Genomic DNA, 20,120 nt, shown 5'->3' with positions numbered 1-20,120 from the left:
TATGCGGCCGCCACAAGACCCCCTCACTCCCCCCCCCCATTTAGCACAATATCCGATATCCACAGACAGTACGGACACTCTGCTCCGGCTTCGTTCCGGTGTGTAAGTGTGGACGCGTGTCGTGTATGACGTGTATGTATACATACCGTACGCGAGTCGGCGTCGAGCGCGTGCGTGCGTGCGTGCGTGCGTGCGTGCGTTCGTGCGTGCGTGCGTGCGTGTGTGTGTGTGTGTGTGTGTGTGTGTGTGTGTGTGTGTGTGTGTGTGTGTGTGTGTGTGTGTGTGTGTGTGTGTGTGTGTGTGTGTGTGTGTGTGCGTGTGTGTGTGTGTGTGTGTGTGTGTGTGTGTGTGTGTGTGTGTGTGTGTGTGTGTGTGTGTGCGCGCGTGTGTGTGCGTGCGCACGCACAGGTGCACACACTGCTCAAGACCACTAATCACACATAGGCAGTTGGAGATACTCAGAATCAGAAGTTTATAAACTGGATCCGTCTAGAAAAAGAGGGAAAAAGTGATTTCGATAAAACAGGTAAAATTTTTGGCTTGAATATATTGCAGTTTTTGTGCAAAATTAATTGTTATTGCGTTGTTCATATTCGCGATTGATTGCAAAGAATCGTCAGTTCTGCTGGGAAACAAAACGATTGTTCTGCCGCTGATGGACCAAATCTTCAGTTCTATATGCTACATATGGTGCGTGTACCACTATACCACGCGTTTTGAGAACCTCTGCCTTTGTGAGAGCGCATATTGTTAACCGCGATAGTGAGTGGAAAGAAGATAATTTATCAGCGCAGACGTAACGTAGGACGAGTCTCGTGGACGTTGAGATCAAGCGGTTGTCGATATGAAGGCTGTAATACAGCGTGTGTCGAAGGCTTCGGTTTCAGGTAAAGTTACAAACTGACACGTACAGTTACAATTGGACCTTCTGTCAGTATGTTTACAAATGAATCTGCATAAATTTGTAATTCGCGAGATAAGAGGAAATTTATGGTGTATCTGGGGAACCAATGTCGGTGCCGATACTTGCAATTTATATGATTAATAAGTAGTAACTTGAATTATATACATGGAATTTTGTGCAACGACGGTTAAGGCCTGAGTATGATTTTTCAGTTGATGGCGAAGTTATTAGTAGCATTGGGAATGGACTGTGCGTGTTAATTGGTATAAAGAGAGGTGATGGAGCAGCAGATATAAAATACATGTAATGAAACAATATTAATGAGTACCTATAGTTGTATACGGTATTGTGTAGAGCCTGAACGTTAATTTTTCTGTCGTAGTGTAAGAAAAATACTGAATACCAAAATTTTTGATGACGCCAAGGGTAAAAAATGGGGTGCCAGCGTAGCGGATAAGAAATATGAAATATTATGCATTAGTCAGTTCACATTATACCATGTATTGAAGGGAAATAAGTTAGATTTTCACAGAGCGATGCCCGCACAAGAATCAGAACCCTTTTACATGAATTTTCTTACCGAGCTTCGTAAAGAGTATGTCCCAGAATTGGTCAAAGGTAATCTAATCTAATCTAATACAAATGTGTATAATCCGTCTTTTATATTTTGCTTGGATATATAACAAATCAGTTTTCGAAGAATTTTGAAATTTTATTCATGACAAATTTATGCAGATGGTAAGTTTGGTGCAATGATGGAAGTTTGCGTACAGAACAGCGGGCCAGTAACGCTGGAAATAGAATCCCCAACTAAGTCCACTTGTAATGATAATACTGGGAATGTAGAGAACAAGAAAGTATCTGATTAAGCCAAACATCTCTCATATTTATGTGTTACAACAGATTATTCAATAAACTTATATTGAATGTAACATATAGTGTATACGTGTTTATTTAACCTAATCATCATTTTTTGAATCAATTTTTTCTCCAAAATTTAAATGTCTATTATACAACAGTATATTTAGAATATATTACATTTATTAATATTAATATCCGTTATTAAAGTACAAGTAATTGTAAGATATTGGATTCTTAACACTGATATTATACACTGATATAGTAAAAATTAAACAATATATTACTAAGCATAATTTTATATATTAACATACACATCAATTGTATATATTGTCAACAATTTACTTCTAAATATATTTTAGTTTTTATTAGAATATTTACATATATATATCTAAATTGCTTTTTAAAATATGATATTTTGTCACGGATACTTTGAATGATTAAAGCGAGTGAATTGTGTGAGTTAGACTATCTCGTATAAAATCGAGTTCTGTAATTTTGTTTTAGATGCTGACTAGTGAAATTGTAACATTCAATAATCTGCGTTTAATAATCAACAATGGCAACCTCTGAAGAGAAAAAGAACATTATACAAAATGAGAGTGGCAAATCAGGAGAACAAAATTCAGGTACAAATTTATTTCAGTACATAAATGTACTATTAAAAGAATTAATTAGCATGTTACTTTATAAAAAGAATTTATTTTAGATAAGGAGATTGCAGGGACTGAGATAAAGAATACAGAAGATACAAGCAGAGTAGATAAATCAAAAATAGACGAATCATCTATTCCTAAAAATGATATATCCACTAATCAACGACAGGTATAATAATTTTTTTCCCCATACGATCAATTACGTTATCAATATTCTTATGACTATTGTAACTTTAGACACGCGAGAGTCAGACAGACCATGAGGATACAGAAACTACAGAACAACTGAAAAATCAGCTAGGTGTGTTAATGAACCAATTGGCCACTCTATCGGCAGAAAAGTCAAAAATGGAAGCGAACTTCCAAATGGACAAGAAGCAATTGAGAAGCGAACGTGACGAAGTAAGATGAGAAGTTTGACATCTGTCCTGTTATCAGGATTGTTCAATTGAGCGTTAATGTTTGCAGTGTGAAAAAGTAATTCAAGATCTGAAAGATAGGCTGAAGAAGGCTCAAAATGTTAATCATTCCGAAATCGAGCATGTGAAGTGCAAATTAATCATGGAGCGGCACGACAGAGAGAAAGAACACGCCGACTTTGTCAAAAAGATGAGGTAATAAGTCCATTTTTTTCTAATTATGTAAAATTATAACATTCGTGAAATGTTTACGCACTACAAATATAAAAATAAACAATGTTTTCGTAATAAAACTACGAACTGTATATCCATGAGCGACAATCTTGCAGAGAATTACAGAAATTACTATACGACGAGCAACGCAGCAAGGAACAGTTGGAAGGACAATTGAAGACGCATCTCGCGAATAAAACGCAATGCAAGATTCTCGAAGCCGAGCTAGAAATTACCAAGACCAAGCTCAAACAAGCCGAAGAAGCTGCGAAAGAGACACCGCCGCATCTTCTTTCCTTACAAGCCGAGATGGCTGTGATGAAAAAGCAACATTTGAATGCGATTCGTGAAGTAAAGCTCGCTGAGAATTAATTAGCACGTTATACGACAAAGTTGTCGGATATAACAAAGTTAAGCAATACGTTTTGATGTAGGAGCAAAAAAGAGCCGCCGCTGCGGAGCAGCAAGCGAGAGGATCGGTCATCATGCACGAGGCGAGAGTGGCTGGCTTGGAGGCTCGATTAGCTGAACTCTCCGAGATCGTTGGAGGCTACGACAGACTGAGGCAACAGGACCAATTAGCCATTCAGAAATTAAAGGAACAATTGGCTGCTTTGCAGGATACCGAACACAGCGAAGTTGTGACGTCGAGCAACTACCCGGAGGAAATTATTTCCAAGATAAAGTCTCTGTATACTCGCTTGCTGGATCTTGACAATAAAAAGAGGGACTCGACCTATGTAAAATGTAAGTGACATTAACATGTTTGATAAAACGTGAAAAAAAATAGGTTAAGAATTTAAATAAATAATTCAAATATATATATGTTTTACGTTTAGCATTGTTGAATATTTTGGATCTGCGGGATGAACATCCTGATTACAAGGAGAAATACGACGCGCTTTTACAAGAATTTGAAGACTACAAACATCAAGCAATGTGTAAATATAATATGTCATCTAACGTGCTTAGTACTCAACAACAAAGACACAGCCTGTCTCTGATGCATGATAAAGATCATGATAAGACTCAATTAAATCTCCTCAAGGTTCATAACAGCAACTTGGAGGAAAGGATACGTATGATTAACAATGAAATGATAAGTAAAGAGAGAGTTTTACGGGAACAATTGGAGCATCAACAAAAAGTAATTATTTTGCTAATAATAATCAATTTTAAAAGTGGTCAAAAATTTTCAAATCTGTATTACGTTTGATGAAAGTTTTCACGTATTTAATCTTTTTAATTAAAAGACTAAAAGCCAAACTTTATCTTCAGTTATTTCAAGAAGAACGTTTGAAACTGGAACACACGTTGCATCAAAAAGATAACGAGTATCGTAATAGAATATCTATACTAGAACAACAATTACTGCGACAAAGAGAGAGATCTATGGCTCTCGTGGAGGAAAAGGATAAAGAGATATTAACTCTAAAAGCATCATTTCGCGCATTGTTACCTAATAAAGAGACTTCTGGTACGACGGAAAATAAGACACATTTGAAAAGATACGAGAACACCATCGAGCCGGTCACCGATCTGGTAACGGGATTGTTGACGAACGACAGTCCTCCGATACTGCATTACACTCAAGAATTAGCCAGGAAGGAGGTGCAAGTGTCATCATCAAGGAAGAAGATTCTGGAATTGGAGGCAACGATGAGAGAGCAACAGAGAGAAATGCTCCATATGAAAAAACAGCAACAGGAGGAGATTAAAAAGTTGAAGGCACATATCACTAGGTAATCATAACACAATATCGATAAAAATAATTAATAAAATAGACTAATAAAAGATTTATATCGCAGGCTAGAAGCATGCAAATCGAGAGAAGGCGCTAATCTGGAATATCTGAAGAATGTATTTATAAATTATTTAACAACAAACGACGCGTCGAGCAAACGGCACATGTTAAATGCCATTTCAACAGTATTGCGTTTTACATCTGACGAGCTGAGTAAAGTTAAACATTAAGAATAGATATTTTTTTATTATGGCTATATTTCTGACATAGAAAAAATAAATATACAAACGGATATGAATTTTCTTAATAAGGTTTCTAGTTTCTATAAATCACGTAGTATATCCACAGTATAACCAGTATGTTCACTCTTTGTCGGCATCCTTGATCTATTGCTTTCCGATTTTCCGCCATTATTTTGGGCGGACCATCGGTGTATCAATGTTAAAATGGGCCCCGATTTTCAGAATTATAACTTCTACTCTCATTCAGCTTGAAAAATCTTATCAAAATTATCCAAAAGTTTCTCCAACATACAAGCGTCTCTGCGTGTCACACTGATTTTCCAATATTTTGCCTTAAACGTATGAAAATCACTCTACAATAGGTGTTTTAAGCCTTCCTTAAGAAATTGTTCAATCACGCGGTTGAATTTGAGGAGAATAATTGACTGTGATTGGTCAATTTCTTAGGGCTTAGGGCTTAAAACAAAGTCTTATGTTTTCCTGTATAAACAAATCTCCCGTTACAAATATATTTTTCTCTTCTTAGCGTGATCTGCGGTGACGCTCTAATTATGAATGAGGCGGGGGGACTTATTGGGAATAAAGAGTATAACAATTAATAACACAAGCACATAAAAAAAATTGTTAAATATTTTTGATCCGGAGATTAGACCATGGGGGTTTTCATACGCAATCGCCTATGCGGACGTAACATCAAACGCAAATAATGATAAATTTCGCGCAAAAACCACAATTTTTTAAAAAGTCGAATGTTTCCTTTTTTCTTCCTTTCAAAGAACCTAAAGTTGAATTTGCCTGAATGCCTCCGACTGTTAATACATGTCTCACGCTGACGTGGAATATATGCGTGACGTACATACATACATATGTTAGCATTATCAGCGCCTACTATACATACATACATACATGCTCGTATCGAGTAATCGTAGAGGAGGTCTGAACCCGAGATGATTACGAGAAACCTATTCCGAAGCGTTCCACGCTTTCGCCGCGTTCTACTACAGGTATTCGCAATACGTGTGCCTTATAAACAAATCGCTCATTCGTTCTTAATCATTTGTGAGATGTTGCGCAATAAACTTTTATTAATTCTTTTCCTCTTTCTCTTCTTTACCTCCTTCTACCTTTAGTATATGTATATTTTTTTAGACAAAACAATACAGCACCGGATCAAGCGAACCGCAGTTCCTGGGAATCAACACTAACTTTACAGATAGTGTTCAGTTCGTCAATGGAGATAGTTATGAACCAATTCCGATATATAGGGTTTTGGAGTTTTCGCAGAAGGCTAAATTACCTGAAGATAAAAAGGTTTAATTAACAGAATTAAAAAAGTCACATATCTCTCTCACAATTTAAAGATATATAATATATATATTTTTTTTTTAATTTTACAATATATATATATATATATATATAACATTTTTTTTAATGTCTACTTCTAAATGACTCCAACTTTTGTCACACACACACTTATTTCTTTCTGAAAATTCTGTATAAAGATAGAATTAAATTTTGGGCAATATATCTGATTTAAGCTCAGTGAGCGTTGGCCACAAATGAAATTATAAATGAAATTGAAGTAAAAAAATTAGACAATATTGAAATAAAGTACAGGAAACTGAACGTTATTCTTGCATTACAGCTAAACGACGCGTATCTGGTGAAAATGTATCGCGATATGGTGACCTTAAGCGTCATGGACAAGATTATGTACGAGTCGCATAGGCAAGGCCGCATCTCGTTTTACATGACGAACACCGGCGAAGAGGCTGTACAGATCGGCTCCGCCGCCGCTTTAACGTTGGAAGACAAGATCTACGCGCAGTACCGCGAGGCTGGTATGAAATTGTATTATGCGTTATTCGTCCGTATCGTTACACGACATCCAAAATATTGTAATATACTGATAACAGGCGTGTTGCTGCACCGCGGGTATCCATTAGTGAAGTTCATGAATCAATGTTATGGCAACTGCGAGGATGACGGCAAAGGAAGGCAGATGCCGGTGCACTATGGTTCCAAAGAGTTAAATTTCACAACTATATCGTCTCCGTTAACAACTCAACTTCCGCAAGGTAATGACAGTCACCAGATTGTCAAATAGCGCCAACAATTATTGCTTCATTCGACACTTCCATTGTCGCGATCAACGGACGAGTGTTCTGAAACAAAGGTCTTTACTTGTGCAGCTGTGGGAGCTGCCTACGCCTTTAAGTTGGATAAAAAGAATGCCTGTGTGGTTTGTTACTTTGGCGAGGGTGCGGCGAGCGAGGGTGATGCCCACGCGGGGTTCAATTTCGCAGCCACTCTATCGTGCCCCATCATTTTCATCTGGTAATTTTTTAATAATTCTCATGTTCTCATTTCATAGAACGCGCAATAATCAGATATTGTTCCAATCAGTCGAAACAACGGATATGCCATCTCCACGCCAGCGAAAGAACAGTTTAAGGGGGATGGTATCGCGGCCAAGGGTCCGGCTTACGGAATTAATACGATCCGAGTGGACGGCAACGATGTGATCGCGATGTACAATGTCACAAAAAGTGCCAAGAAGTTCTGCGTAACACAACAGAAACCCGTCTTGATAGAAGCCATGACCTACAGGTGGGAGGATATATATCTTGACAATCTTATTTTTTTCGCTGGAATACTTTCTGCGGAGCAAAAACTTTGAGATAATTAATAAGTTGCGCATTGTAAAAAAAATATTTTAGACTCGGACATCACAGCACGTCGGATGACTCCACGGCTTATCGATCGATCGACGAGATCGCTCAATGGAACGCCCATCCGCCGCTTGCAAAGTTCCGTCTGTATCTAGAGTCGCTTGAATTATGGTGTGAAAAGAGGGAGCAGGAATTAATAAATTCCACGAAGAAAGAAATCCTTCGCGCCATTGAGGATGCAGAACGAAAGTCTAAGCCACACTGGGAGAATCTATTTACAGATGTCTACAAGGAAATCCCTGATCACATCAGGTATGCTGATGCAATATACAATTGCAAATATAGTAATTAGAATTCTTAGTATTTAACTCTCAGAAATTTCAACATTTTACAATTTCAGGAAGCAAATGAGTCTGATGGAGAAGCATTTAGAAGAATTCAAAGAACATTATCCATTAAGCTCTTTCACGCACACAAAGTAAGGGAGAGGAATTTATCTTTTGTTTAAACGTTGTGAATTTTTATACTCTTTTATTTTAATAATATAAAGTCCTAAATAATTAACAGAACACTGTATAAGAACATTCTTAACTTAACAGACTCTCTTTGCCTTTCGTTTCTATTGCTTTATATTGTCCGCGACTTCTTTATACTTTTCCATCCTATACTCCTTCTTTGCCGCATCGAGTAATAGATTATGAAGTAAATTTCGTTCGTGTGGATTGTACTGTTCTACGCTTGGGTATATGTTACCTGAAAAGAGGATAAAATTGCTAAATAAATGAAATTTTTGCTTGGCTCAAGAATCTTTAGGGTAAAACCTACCTCTGAGTTCTAGAATTGCCCTCTCATAGTACTGTTCTGGATATATACGTGGCGCTTTGTGAATTTTTGTAAACGAGGTGGTATAATTTTGATACCTCGGCACAAGAACTTTGAACAGCTTGTGCACCAGTTGCTTCTCGATTATCCAGAAGTTAGCCATGTCCATCGTCTCCTTGTGCGTAGGTCCATGACGTATCGCCTCGAATATCAGCTGCGAAATAAAACCGCTGTTACAAGATTTTCAATACCAGATGTACAAAATAAGATTAGGCGTAGAAATAATATCGAGCGTGGATCATGGCAGCTAGTTAGAATTATTAATAAGACAACGACGTATAAAATGAGCTTCAGAGAAAAAATTAATATCGACAATAATATAAATCATAACTTAAAGTTAATTAAGACAATATGCAAAGTAAGATTAAGTGCAAAATAGCGTCGAATATAGATTACAATGGCAAGTTCGAATTATTAATAAGACTACAATATACAAGGGAATATTCAGAGCAAAATAATATTGAGTGGATCAGTTAAGACAAAATTGTTAACAAGACAACAATCGCTGTTGACATCTTTGAACATTCGCCGCTCCAAGAACGTATTTTCTACCTCGTAACAAGCCTCCTGAATAATACAATTGCGAATCTGAATAATAATGCGAAAAAACGAGCAATGCACATACCTGGTCAACATAACCTCTGGTCTCGTCGGCCCTTCTATAGTTCAACTCGAGTCGTTCGTATTTGATCAAAGCCGTCAAGGTTTTCTGGAATTTGCGAAGGCGTCCCTCCGGACCGTCGGGATTTGAGAACCTCCGACGTGGTTTGACATTGTATCTCAATTTGGACACCAGATGCTCGATGTTCGCTTGATTCATCTTCGCCAATGTTTATACTCCGGCCGGACTCCGGCAGAAATTCGCTCATGGGCCTCATGGCCGACGTTTGCGGGATCATGCGCACCTTTCATTCTTCAATCTGCATTCGCACGTGGAATTGTACAACAATCGATCGCAAAATATTCTTAAATAACAATAAATAATCTTGCTATTAAAAATCTTAGAAGTCATTATTTTGAGAGATTGCCTAATTATATTCATTAGAGATTAATTATTATTGGTACATTCTATATAACAACATAGCAACTTCTAATTTCATTAAAAATAATTTTTTTACATGCAAAAGACCACAATGTTGTTTGATACAATTTTGTAAGAAGCTAGACCGAATATCGTCGCAGTATTTCTATTGGAGAAAATCGCATTTATTTTTTTCCAAGTAACGCAAGTTATATAATCGAACTTGTGAAGAGGCCGATGGTATACAAGGCTGTCGCGTTGTGTCTTTTATTTGTTAACTTTACAGAAATTTCACACGAAAGGTCGGGCACGACACGACGGGATTAAAGACACTACTCCACTATGTCTTTTATTTGTTCTTTCGTAATTACAATATATATAACAGATGAGACATATTAAAGATAATAACGCACGACGGCACGAGACAAGCACCGCGTTTTCGACAAACGAATGTCATAATAACTAATACAAATAATTGCATGTTCAATTTTTTCTCTCAATCATTTATTCACGAAGCGAACAGAACGACGGAAGTAGTTTTCTTTCCGTCGAACGAAGCGCTATCACACTTCTGCAACGCGTTCAATAATAAAATGCCACGCGATACCTCAGTATGTGTTGGTTTTCAGTAAAAATTACCAGAAGGAACGACGACGTGCATGTATGTGTGTGTGTGTGTGTATGCGTAAGTGTAGAGGCAGAGGAGGGTGGACTAGACTGACGAATGCTGCAATTCTATATTTTTCCATTGAACAATCCAAATTTATATTTACTCCGAATTTCACATCGCTCAACTCTTCAGGTTGTTACTCCAATTAAACGGATAATTACATATACGCTCGATAGAAATCGTCCGTTTGCGATTTGCATGACGACCCATGAGGTACGAAGTTGCGTCGGCAAATAATTGAGCGGGAAATTCGAGTGACTTTTTCTGTGTTTTTTTTTTGTTAACTGGGCATTTCTGTATGTGTCCTTGTACGCGTGCACGTGTAAATTTGTAATGGCCTATCGCTGAACGGGGGGTGCCATTGGAAGACCCGAGGTGTTGACGCCGGACAGAGCTGTGTTAGGGCCTAAAAGGACTTGCTTCTGTTGAGTACGCTGCAGATCTTCCATCTGCGCGCGCTCCATCTCGAAGATAATCGGCGCAAAGAGAATCGTGGACGAACTGAAGACCAACCATGTTGCTGAACACGAATACGCATAGAGACCTGCGAAGATATATTCATATAAATGTGTAATTTATCCTTGCGTTACAAATTACTAACTTTATTGCGTATCTTGAGACTTAAGGGAGTAACATTACCTTTGATACATGTGCACAGGCAGGTTCCAAAGTTGTATCCAAAGTTGCGTACCGGCTCGGGAAACATTTCGGTAAGCCCTAGTAACCTCTCTGTTAAGCTCTCGTCCTAGGTCGAAAGGAAAATTTAAACTGATTAAATCTCGAGTGGTGCAACAAGCAGCAATTCTTCATTGTTATTAACGAAAGCAACAAAAATGCTATACTCCTGAGATGCTATAAGTACCTCGTTAACTTTAATCTCAGTTAAGGAAGGCAACAAAAGCATCGCACTTACAAGACACTATAAATATCTCATTTAATTTAATCTTAACTAAAAAGAGCACATGGCGCATAAGTCATATATATATAATTATAAATATTAGCACCAGGTGAGGTATCAGAAAGCCGGCTTTTCTCTTATCATCAAATAACGATTCACCAGTGATCTTTTGGTACCGCAAGATTCAGCAGGACCACGTAGGAATCCCGAAGATCGTCTATTACTCCCGAATCACTCCGAACATCCTGCGTTTTACAAACGTCGTGGCGCACACAAGCTACGCCAGGAGCTCGAGGCCCACGACACTATCTTACTTATCACTATCGTCTTTCTTCCCTCATGTATAAAGGGCGCTCTCGACCGTACCTCCTCGTCATCGTCCTCGTCGTCGGGGAGGAGCGACTTCACCTCGGGAGAGCGCGCGTCGCTGCTGCCCATGCCGCTGTCGACCTGATGATCCAGCTCCTCAACTGAAGCCATATACACGAGGGTGAGCGTGAACGCGCTCCGCCTTGCCAGTTATGTCTTAAGAATAACGCGGCCGAGAGAGGTTCTTGGTTCTTGCTCGCGTCGAGCAGCACGTTCACGGCACAGCGGTGCATTCGCACGTTCTCTCTCTCTCTCTCTCTCTCCCTCTCTTTCGGCTTACGGTGACGGAGAGAGCGAAGGAGCAGGGAGCACCGAGCAATGAGCGAGTGAGCACGATAACGCGCCGGTACAACGTGACTCAAGTTTTGCATGCATATGTACGCTGTACGCTGTACGCGCGCGCGAGATATGAAGCCCAATGAAGCCGAGCGGGACGAAACGAGCGAGCGGATTCCGTACCTGCGATTCGAGACGAGGTTCCCCGCACCACTGCCCACGCTGCCATTCCGGCATTCCCACGAGGACGATCTCGACGACGCTCGATGATCGCAATCGCGCCCAATCGCGTGAACCTCGCTCTCACGTGCGTGAACCTCGCGCGTATCGAAGCTCGACCGTCGAGTTGCGTAATGTGCTCGCGACACGCACACTGCGAGGCTTCCTTTTCTATTTTTCGATCTTTTCGTTGGATAAAAAAAACGGTAATAATCGCGAGCCGATATTACCGCGGAGATTTTTATGACCTGGTCTCCTGGGACACAATAAAGCTAACAATAATATTCGCAACATTCCTGAAATTCTTCGAAAATTGACATTAAATGGTGATTTAGTATCAAAAGATATATCACAAACAGTAATCATCAGCTTCTTTCTCTTCTTCGGTCAGTCGTGGAAGTTGATGTTATAGTCAATCATGTAAGAAGTAGGGAGATTTGTAGCACAGGAGAAATTCTATGCGAGCGCAATTCTATTTATTAATAGAAGTATTAATTAAAAAAAGAGCACAAGTTACGTTTAATTATACATACATTCCATATATTCGAACTTATATTATTATCTTTTATTTTTTAATTACACATATGTTGCATTACATTTAATGTCGGGACAGCCGACAGCCTCAAGCTGGTGAAGCTGGCTGTCGTGATTCGCACATGGCGGGCACGATCGCGCTCTCAGAGCAGTAAAATGGAATGGAGCAAAACGCCGTCCGCTCCGAATCGCGAGTCCGTTAATGTCCATCCCTGTCCGGCGTATCCGGCCCGCGTTGTCGCCGTCCTCATCGTCCCAGTCGTGACGCTCGTCGAGCCGGCTCCCGGCCACGCTCGAGCGAGGCGCTGCGACAGTTGAGGCCTGCCAAATCTCACTGAAACCGAACCCACAACCCACTGCCGACGGCCGAGGCCGAAATTCGAGTCGACCGAGTCCCGGTCCCGGTCGAGCGCGCTATCGGGGAACGGGGCGTCGCGTGACGCGATAAGGATCGCGCGGCGAAGACGCTGTCCTCGCCCGAGTCCTCGGTCCTCGCACCGCTCGACGATCGGCGACGAATGGACGCGGCGCGCCGCGTCCGCTGCAACACCGACACTTTAGCGGTATACCCGCAACCCGCACCTTCGGACGTGTTGTTTCTCGTGTTTCGGACGACGCACGTCCGGCACGTCCTCGTCGTGTATCAATCGCCCGGTGGGCAGGATGGCGAACACCGGGGTGCTGCCGTTCGTGCGAGGCGTCGACTTCAGCAGCAACGACTTCGGCGTAAGTATCACTGGGGATTTCCACGGAGAGGTTAACCTAACCTCGGAAAAACACGCGAGAGAACTCCCAAATGCGGCTTGGTTCCTGTTCCTGACTCTCGTTTACGATTTTTCGTACATTTATTTGGTAACTTTGTTAACATTCGATAGCTCTATTAAGCTTAACGCACCTTTACTCCAATATAAAAGAAGATTAGCTGAGAATGACATGCCACTTTTGATTCGTCAACTCTTGTGACAAGGTTTAGGATTGATCGTGTGAGCGGCTAGGGTAGCTGTAGTAAAGACTGCCTCTCATTGTTTCTAGGATGGCAAATTTCCTGAATCCGTGCGTCTCATGACTGGAATACAATGGCTGAAATTAGACAAAACAAATTTGACGGAGATCCCCGAGGAGATGGGCAAATTGTTGAAATTGGTAAAGTAATACTTGTGAAAAAATTGTGTGTGTGATGACATTTATTTACATTTAAGAAATATTTTTGTATAATATTGTTTTTGCACAAACTTTTATGGAAAAAGATTTTTGTCGTATTAGTTAAATGGTTATAGAATCACGTTATTAATACATTTAATTATCCATCAGGAACATCTGTCACTTGTCAAAAACAGGCTGGAACGTTTGTACGGAGAATTGACAGAATTGAACTGTCTCAGGACACTGAACATAAGGCATAATAATATCAAATCCAGTGGTATCCCAGCAGAGCTGTTTCATTTAGAGGAACTGACAACCTTAGATTTAAGTCACAACAATTTAAAGGAGGTACCTGAAGGCCTAGAAAGAGCACGTTCCTTGCTCAATCTTAATTTAAGCCATAATCAGTACGCATCGACAACCAAATGCATGTTATGACCGTGAAAAGATCATGGACAGAGCTGTAACTTTTATTTTTATTCTTTCAGTATCGAAACCATACCAAATACGTTGTTCATCCACTTGACTGACTTATTGTTCTTGGATCTTAGTCACAACAAGCTAGAAACAGTGCCACCGCAGACTCGACGTTTGGCTAATCTACATACTTTAAATCTGAATCATAATCCTTTAGGTCATTTCCAATTAAGGTAGGAAATATTTTCACGTCGATCTTTAGAATATTTTTTTTATCCAAGAAAAGTCTTCTTTATTTCTCCCAAATTGTTTCAGACAATTGCCATCCTTAATGAATTTAACGACGTTACAAATGCGGGACACACAACGAACATTGAATAATATACCTTCTAGTCTAGAAACGCTAACTAATTTGCAAGAACTCGATTTGTCGCAGAATAGTTTACCCCGAGTGCCTGACGCGCTTTATTCCTTGGCGAATTTGCGCCGTTTAAATCTGAGCGACAATCAAATAATGGAATTATCAACAGCGATCGGTGAATACACCTTTACAATTATCTTACTCGTGTAGTGTTATGCTGACTAACGGTAAAACATGGTTTCCAGAATTGTGGACGAGGTTGGAGACTCTGAACGTGTCGCGAAACAAATTAAGTGCAATACCAGCCGCTGTGTGCAAGATTTCCACATTAAGGAGATTGTATTTGAACGATAACGAATTAGATTTTGAGGGCATACCTTCTGGAATAGGAAAATTATCGTCTTTGCAGGTTTTCTCTGCTGCTAATAATCATTTAGAAATGATACCGGAAGGATTATGCAGGTGAGGAGCTGTTATTTTTTTCAATCATCTTATTTTAAGAAGAATACATTTTTTTTCCAAGATAATATTGCGAAAAGAAATATGTTTTTTTTTTAGATGTGGCGCATTAAAGCAATTAATATTAACGTCAAATCGATTAATTACCGTGCCGGACGCTATCCATCTTCTCACCGATTTAGAACAGCTGGACTTGCGGGACAATCCGAATTTAGTGATGCCACCAAAACCAACAGAAGTACAAAGGGGATCGGGCATCGAATTTTACAATATCGACTTCTCGTTGCAACATCAGTTGCGTCTTGCCGGTGCTAATGTACCAGCTCCAGTTCAAGCTGCTAGTACGTATTATGACCATCAGGTCCAATAAAATAAAATGTAAAGATCTGATACTTTGTATAAAAGCATATTTTCGATTGATGTAGACAGTAAAGATCCAATCGCGCGTAAAATGAGGTTGAGAAGAAGGAGGGATCAAGAGGAGGCTGATCAAGATCAGGCCAAAATTCTTAAGGTTCGTCATTATTTCACTAGTCACATTGCGGTGTTTGTACGCAGAGAAACTTATAATTATGATTGGTTTCAGGGCATGAAGGACATAGCGAAAGAGAAGAACAAGGATAAGGAATGCGAGGAATCGAAAGCAGAATCCTTGAAGTGAGTAGGATCTACGAGGTTTCTAATTATATCACGTTTGTTTTCCAAAATGGACTTTTCTCATATGATTAATTAACAATTAATTTTGTAGACCTAAGCGATGGGATGAAGCTTTAGAGAAGCCGCCGCTGGATTATTCCGAGTTCTTTGACGAAGACGCGGGTCAAATACCGGGTTTGTCGGTCTGGGAGATAGAGAACTTTCTGCCGAACGAGATCGAGGAGGTGGCGCACGGCAAATTTTACGAGGGCGATTGTTACATTATCCTGAAAACCGGGATAGACGAAGGTGGATCGTTGTCGTGGGCGATCTATTTCTGGATCGGAGAAAAAGCGACAGTACGTATACTTCTGTGAACTGAGACAGTATAAAAAGTCAAAGATTGAACGCTGTATGATTATTTCACAGATTATCGCACATGTGAACCGCATACGAGTAATTTAATCACAATTTGTTCTTTGCAGTTAGATAAAAGAGCGTGTGCGGCGATTCACGCCGTAAATCTGAGGAATTACTTAGGCGCACAATGTCGGACAATCAGGGAGGAGCAGGGGGACGAATCGGATGAATTTCTGATGCTGTTCGATTCGGGTATCACCTACATCGAGGGCGGTCGCACATCGTCCGGTTTTTACACAGTGGAAGATACGGTGAGTGCTTAATTCTTTCTTATTATTGTAATTAAATTTTCGAAGGTGAAAATTTTAAGTCACACTGAGATCACGATTTTTCTTTTTTTTTTTCAGCCAGCGATTACTCGTCTGTACAGAGTGCACGCTGCGGGAGCTTCTATACATTTGGAACCAGTTCCAGTCTGTGTCGAGTCTCTGGATCCCGGTTACGTATTTGTTCTCGACACGGGGAATAAGATATTCATGTGGTACGGGAAGAAAGCGAAGAGTACGTTGAAGTCGAAGGCGCGACTGATGGCGGAAAAAATTAATAAAAACGAACGGAAAAATAAAGCTGAGATTCTAACGGAAGTCATGGGTGCCGAGTCCGAAGATTTCCCGTTACACTTAGGGGTGGAGGAACACGAACAGAAAAATCTTCAAATCATTGTAAGCTTTTTTATTGTATTTTATTTAATTCATTTTACTTTCAATGTATGTAATAATTATTTCTTTAATCTTATGTTATTATAAAATCATCTCGCTTGTTTTTACGATAGGAGCACGTGGATCCAAATTTTGTACCTCTCGTACCCAGATTGTATCAAGTTCAACTCGGAATGGGCTACCTGGAATTACCGCAGATCGAGGTTCCTCATGGAAAATTAACGAATACCTTGCTAAACAATCGCAATGTGTATATATTAGACTGCTATTTAGATGTATACGTTTGGTGAGTGTAAAGAGTGTGCTTAAGTCATTTTTAAATCTATACATTGACTAAATTAATTATGCATACAATTATAGGTTTGGCAAAAAATCAACGAGATTAGTACGCGCCGCTGCTGTAAAGCTATCTCAAGAATTATTCAACATGATAGAGAGGCCAGAATATGCGATGGTAACGAGATTGCAAGAGGGTACTGAATCACAGGTATAAATAACTTTAACTCAATTTATACAATCCTTTAAGTCAGTTTTTTACAAACCCTTTCCATTAAAAAATATTTGCTTCATGTATTGTAAAGATCTTCAAATCTAAATTTACCGGATGGGACGAAGTAATTGCCGTGGACTTCACTAGGACAGCTGAATCAGTCGCTAAAACTGGGGCGGATCTCACTAAATGGGCTAAGCAGCAGGAAACAAAAGTACCTTCAAATACATTTTATAATAACTGCATTTTTGCTCTATTATTATTTCCATTTAAAATAAATTTTTATTCATTTTCTGTTACTTTTAGGCGGATTTGGCTGCTTTATTCATGCCGCGACAACCATTGATGTCGGCTGCGGAAGCGCATCAACTCATGACAGAGTGGAACGACGATTTGGAGGGAATGGAAGCGTTGGTGTTGGAGGGAAAGAAATTTGTACGCCTGCCGGAGGAGGAGTTAGGGCATTTTTACAGTGCGGATTGTTACGTTTTCTTATGCCGGTATTGGATGGTACGTGAAACATTTTCTATCGACGCAAAGCTGTTAAACTTACAGTAAATTGCTATATTGATTAAACCAGCCATTGGACATAACGGAGAACGAAGACGGCGAGGAGCAGTACGAAGACGATTATCAGTGTACGGTGTACTTCTGGCAAGGCAGAGACGCGGGAAACATGGGATGGCTGACGTTTACGTTTAGGTAGAAATCATAGATATATTTATCTGTGATGATCAATATCAGGTGAATCATATCTTTTCTGTTTCAGTCTACAAAAGAAATTTAAATCATTATTCGGCGAAAACCTGGAGGTTGTGAGGACGCATCAACAACAAGAAAATTTAAAGTTTATGAGTTACTTCAAACGAAAATTCATCATTCACCAAGGCAAACGTAAGCAGCCGAAGGGTCCAGGTAGTAACAAAGTGGAGTTTTATCACCTGCGAAGTAATGGCAGTGCTTTATGTACTCGACTCATTCAAATACCGGCGGATTCGACATTATTGAATTCTGCTTTCTGGTGAGACACATTACGTTAAATACGTACGATGATATATTGTCTATAATACACATCTCTTTTCATTTATAGTTACCTTTTAAATGTGCCATTCAACAATTCCGATGAAGGAACTGGTATCGTGTACGCGTGGATTGGATCGAAGGCTGATCCCGAAGACGCTCGTCTAATCGCAGAAGTAGCAGAGGAAATGTTCAACAACGTGAGTTATAAATCTTTCGTGCTCAAATCTCAGGGTTTAAGTTCGATTTTGTTCAATTTGATATAAATCACAAATATAAACGTCTATTGAATATTGAAATGTTTTCTTTTTTTTATTTCCAAGAAGTAGAATATCTTGTAGATAAAAAAAAAGTTTTGTCTTTCATTGTTGGTAATAAATATAAATAATTGGATACAGCCATGGATAAGTCTGCAAGTATTGAACGAAGGCGAAGAACCAGACAACTTCTTCTGGGTGGCACTTGGAGGGAAGAAACCGTACGACACTGATGCGGAGTATATGAATTACACAAGACTATTTAGATGTTCCAATGAGAAGGGGTACTTTACAATCAGCGAGAAGTGCACCGATTTTTGCCAAGTAAATTTTTAATATTCCGATATTAATAACAGGCTTCTGGTTTGTGACCGGAATATCTTCAGGTTTATTTTTACAATAAATGAATAATATGCTATTTTTTGCAGGATGACTTGGCAGATGATGATATAATGATCCTCGATAACGGAGAACAAGTATTTCTCTGGCTGGGTACTCGCTGTTCAGAAGTTGAAATCAAATTGGCCTACAAGTCGGCTCAGGTCAGTTATATGAGATCGTTAATTTTTGTGAAAATATTGCAAATATAATCACGACAAAGTAAAATTGATTTCGAGTGATTGGAACAATGCAGAGCGTTGGCAAATAAACATTTACTTCTTCTTTCAGGTATACATTCAACACTTGCGCGTGAAGCAACCCGAGAAACCTCGAAAGTTATTTTTAACTGCCAAAGGTAAGGAATCCAGAAGATTCATGAAATGCTTTCACGGCTGGGGTTTACACAAGAGGCCGCCGCAGTAAAATCGAGTCAGTGCTCGCTACGCTTAACGTTCGGAGTTAGTTTTATACGCAGGCAGGGTATGACACAAGCGCAACATTTTATTTAGAACTATAATGCGTCGCGATCTTCGCGCTTTTACTCGCGTTTCGTATGCCGATCAAACGGAAGTCAATCCATCACAATAATCCGTATATTCTCGATGCGAACGATCGATCAAGATCAAGAAACGCAATAATTTTTCACTAAACAACGAATCTAACTAATAAAGTTTACTATTTCGCGTTTGCTTCTCTTTGCTTTCAACTTATTGGATAAATAATTTTTCACCGACCGCTTACTACGCGTCAGTCCGTTTGGTATACGTAATTTAATTCAGATTTTTATTTATTAGCACGGGCACTCTTTCGACTCAGTCTCATTTCTCAACTCAAACAGATGCAAGTACAAAGAGTTTTTTTTCTCTCGTATTTTCATCTTCAAGTCCAACAAGATTTTCTCTCTGTGTGACGCGATTCTCTGCTGTTTTACACTATGAAAGAGATTCGCCTACCTTAATCGTTATAATCCATACTGTCTCCGTGAGACTTATTTATTTATTTATTCACATATATTTCCGTATTTATGAACTTTCGTACAGACTGGACTACGTATCCGTTTTTTATTTCTCCCAAGTTCACGTTTCAGATAATGTGATAGACATTTTTAAAAATCGTTCGATGAATTGTGATACAAATATTTATCGTCGAATTGTAACGTCGAAAAAAAAGGCTTTTTTTTCTTCTTTTTATAGAGAAATATCGATTCTTCTTTTAAGAAGATCAGCTGTTTATATAGTCCTAAAAAGGTTAAAATAGGATCTTTCTACAAGTTTTCTATATTTGCTGTGTTTTCAGCAAA

At 39.3% G+C, this 20,120-nt stretch overlaps 5 protein-coding genes across 9 annotated transcripts; 3 read left to right on the top strand and 2 right to left on the bottom strand.

Moving 5' to 3' along the window:
- Positions 1-210: 210 nt before the first annotated feature.
- On the top strand, positions 211-5,521 carry Dtd (D-aminoacyl-tRNA deacylase). 5 transcript variants are annotated; one of them, XR_013256761.1, is made up of 11 exons: positions 213-526; positions 612-887; positions 2,270-2,391; positions 2,472-2,587; positions 2,656-2,820; positions 2,887-3,032; positions 3,167-3,401; positions 3,485-3,797; positions 3,890-3,991; positions 4,099-4,197; positions 4,329-4,448. XR_013256761.1 is itself a non-coding variant. In XM_077404898.1 (11 exons), exons 3-11 carry the CDS (start codon positions 2,322-2,324, stop codon positions 5,022-5,024), a joined length of 1,983 nt encoding a protein of 660 aa, XP_077261024.1. In that variant the 5' UTR covers positions 213-526; positions 612-887; positions 2,270-2,321; the 3' UTR covers positions 5,025-5,521. The 5 variants fall into 5 exon arrangements, 4 of the variants coding, with proteins under 4 accessions (XP_077261028.1, XP_077261024.1, XP_077261026.1 ...); XM_077404898.1 differs by adding an exon at positions 4,859-5,521 and having other exon boundaries at positions 3,890-4,197; positions 4,329-4,792; XM_077404900.1 differs by lacking the exons at positions 213-526; positions 612-887 and adding exons at positions 1,384-1,522; positions 4,859-5,521 and having other exon boundaries at positions 3,890-4,197; positions 4,329-4,792.
- A 137-nt stretch (positions 5,522-5,658) lies between these two features.
- On the top strand, positions 5,659-8,468 carry Bckdha (Branched chain keto acid dehydrogenase E1 subunit alpha). The gene is made up of 8 exons (XM_077404913.1): positions 5,659-6,040; positions 6,186-6,347; positions 6,682-6,877; positions 6,953-7,114; positions 7,229-7,373; positions 7,443-7,646; positions 7,757-8,020; positions 8,109-8,468. The coding sequence occupies exons 1-8, from the start codon at positions 5,984-5,986 to the stop codon at positions 8,188-8,190; spliced, it is 1,272 nt and encodes a 423-aa protein (XP_077261039.1). The 5' UTR covers positions 5,659-5,983; the 3' UTR covers positions 8,191-8,468.
- Mrpl17 (mitochondrial ribosomal protein L17) lies at positions 8,220-9,506 on the bottom strand. Its single transcript, XM_077404917.1, has 3 exons — positions 9,216-9,506; positions 8,534-8,744; positions 8,220-8,461 (listed from the first exon to the last, which is right to left on the bottom strand). Exons 1-3 carry the CDS (start codon positions 9,408-9,410, stop codon positions 8,328-8,330), a joined length of 540 nt encoding a protein of 179 aa, XP_077261043.1. The 5' UTR covers positions 9,411-9,506; the 3' UTR covers positions 8,220-8,327.
- Positions 9,507-9,864: 358 nt separating this feature from the next.
- Mge (translocase of outer mitochondrial membrane 22 homolog mge) lies at positions 9,865-11,840 on the bottom strand. The gene is made up of 3 exons (XM_077404918.1): positions 11,546-11,840; positions 10,921-11,026; positions 9,865-10,825 (listed from the first exon to the last, which is right to left on the bottom strand). Exons 1-3 carry the CDS (start codon positions 11,657-11,659, stop codon positions 10,620-10,622), a joined length of 426 nt encoding a protein of 141 aa, XP_077261044.1. The 5' UTR covers positions 11,660-11,840; the 3' UTR covers positions 9,865-10,619.
- A 995-nt stretch (positions 11,841-12,835) lies between these two features.
- Positions 12,836-19,920, top strand: Flii (FLII actin remodeling protein). The gene is made up of 22 exons (XM_077404882.1): positions 12,836-13,303; positions 13,610-13,720; positions 13,889-14,127; positions 14,209-14,370; positions 14,453-14,673; positions 14,744-14,960; positions 15,057-15,298; positions 15,383-15,471; positions 15,544-15,614; positions 15,706-15,952; positions 16,079-16,264; positions 16,361-16,675; positions 16,786-16,958; positions 17,033-17,159; positions 17,254-17,376; positions 17,469-17,672; positions 17,743-17,864; positions 17,932-18,183; positions 18,253-18,382; positions 18,581-18,763; positions 18,868-18,981; positions 19,109-19,920. Exons 1-22 carry the CDS (start codon positions 13,241-13,243, stop codon positions 19,241-19,243), a joined length of 3,726 nt encoding a protein of 1,241 aa, XP_077261008.1. The 5' UTR covers positions 12,836-13,240; the 3' UTR covers positions 19,244-19,920.
- The last annotated feature ends 200 nt before the right edge of the window (positions 19,921-20,120 follow it).

Source organism: Temnothorax americanus, unplaced genomic scaffold (genome assembly GCF_048541705.1).
Source record: "Temnothorax americanus isolate GAGA-0224 unplaced genomic scaffold, ASM4854170v1 Scaffold2, whole genome shotgun sequence".
In the NCBI taxonomy this organism is placed as follows: Eukaryota; Metazoa; Arthropoda; class Insecta; order Hymenoptera; family Formicidae; genus Temnothorax; species Temnothorax americanus.
The sequence above is the reverse complement of the archived record's forward strand: the minus strand, read 5'-3'. Positions and strand labels throughout refer to the sequence as shown.

Bases quoted from the DNA above. Each gene is read 5' to 3' on its own strand.
- Mge (XM_077404918.1), bottom strand. From the start codon at position 11,659: ATGGCTTCAGTTGAGGAGCTGGATCATCAGGTCGACAGCGGCATGGGC. The intron at 11,027-11,545 runs GTACGGTCGAGA...CTTTCGACCTAG, and splicing joins ACGAGGACGATGACGAGGAG to GACGAGAGCTTAACAGAGAG. The intron at 10,826-10,920 runs GTAATGTTACTC...ATATCTTCGCAG, and splicing joins CCTGTGCACATGTATCAAAG to GTCTCTATGCGTATTCGTGT.
- Dtd (XM_077404898.1), top strand. From the start codon at position 2,322: ATGGCAACCTCTGAAGAGAAAAAGAACATTATACAAAATGAGAGTGGC. The intron at 2,392-2,471 runs GTACAAATTTAT...AATTTATTTTAG, and splicing joins ATCAGGAGAACAAAATTCAG to ATAAGGAGATTGCAGGGACT. The intron at 3,402-3,484 runs GTAAAGCTCGCT...GTTTTGATGTAG, and splicing joins ATTTGAATGCGATTCGTGAA to GAGCAAAAAAGAGCCGCCGC.
- Flii (XM_077404882.1), top strand. From the start codon at position 13,241: ATGGCGAACACCGGGGTGCTGCCGTTCGTGCGAGGCGTCGACTTCAGC. The intron at 14,128-14,208 runs GTACGCATCGAC...TTATTCTTTCAG, and splicing joins CTTAATTTAAGCCATAATCA to TATCGAAACCATACCAAATA. The intron at 16,959-17,032 runs GTGAGTGTAAAG...ATACAATTATAG, and splicing joins TATTTAGATGTATACGTTTG to GTTTGGCAAAAAATCAACGA.
- Bckdha (XM_077404913.1), top strand. From the start codon at position 5,984: ATGATTACGAGAAACCTATTCCGAAGCGTTCCACGCTTTCGCCGCGTT. The intron at 7,374-7,442 runs GTAATTTTTTAA...TGTTCCAATCAG, and splicing joins TGCCCCATCATTTTCATCTG to TCGAAACAACGGATATGCCA. The intron at 8,021-8,108 runs GTATGCTGATGC...TTACAATTTCAG, and splicing joins GAAATCCCTGATCACATCAG to GAAGCAAATGAGTCTGATGG.
- Mrpl17 (XM_077404917.1), bottom strand. From the start codon at position 9,410: ATGAATCAAGCGAACATCGAGCATCTGGTGTCCAAATTGAGATACAAT. The intron at 8,745-9,215 runs GTATGTGCATTG...TTTATTTCGCAG, and splicing joins CCAGAGGTTATGTTGACCAG to CTGATATTCGAGGCGATACG. The intron at 8,462-8,533 runs GTAGGTTTTACC...TCCTCTTTTCAG, and splicing joins GGCAATTCTAGAACTCAGAG to GTAACATATACCCAAGCGTA.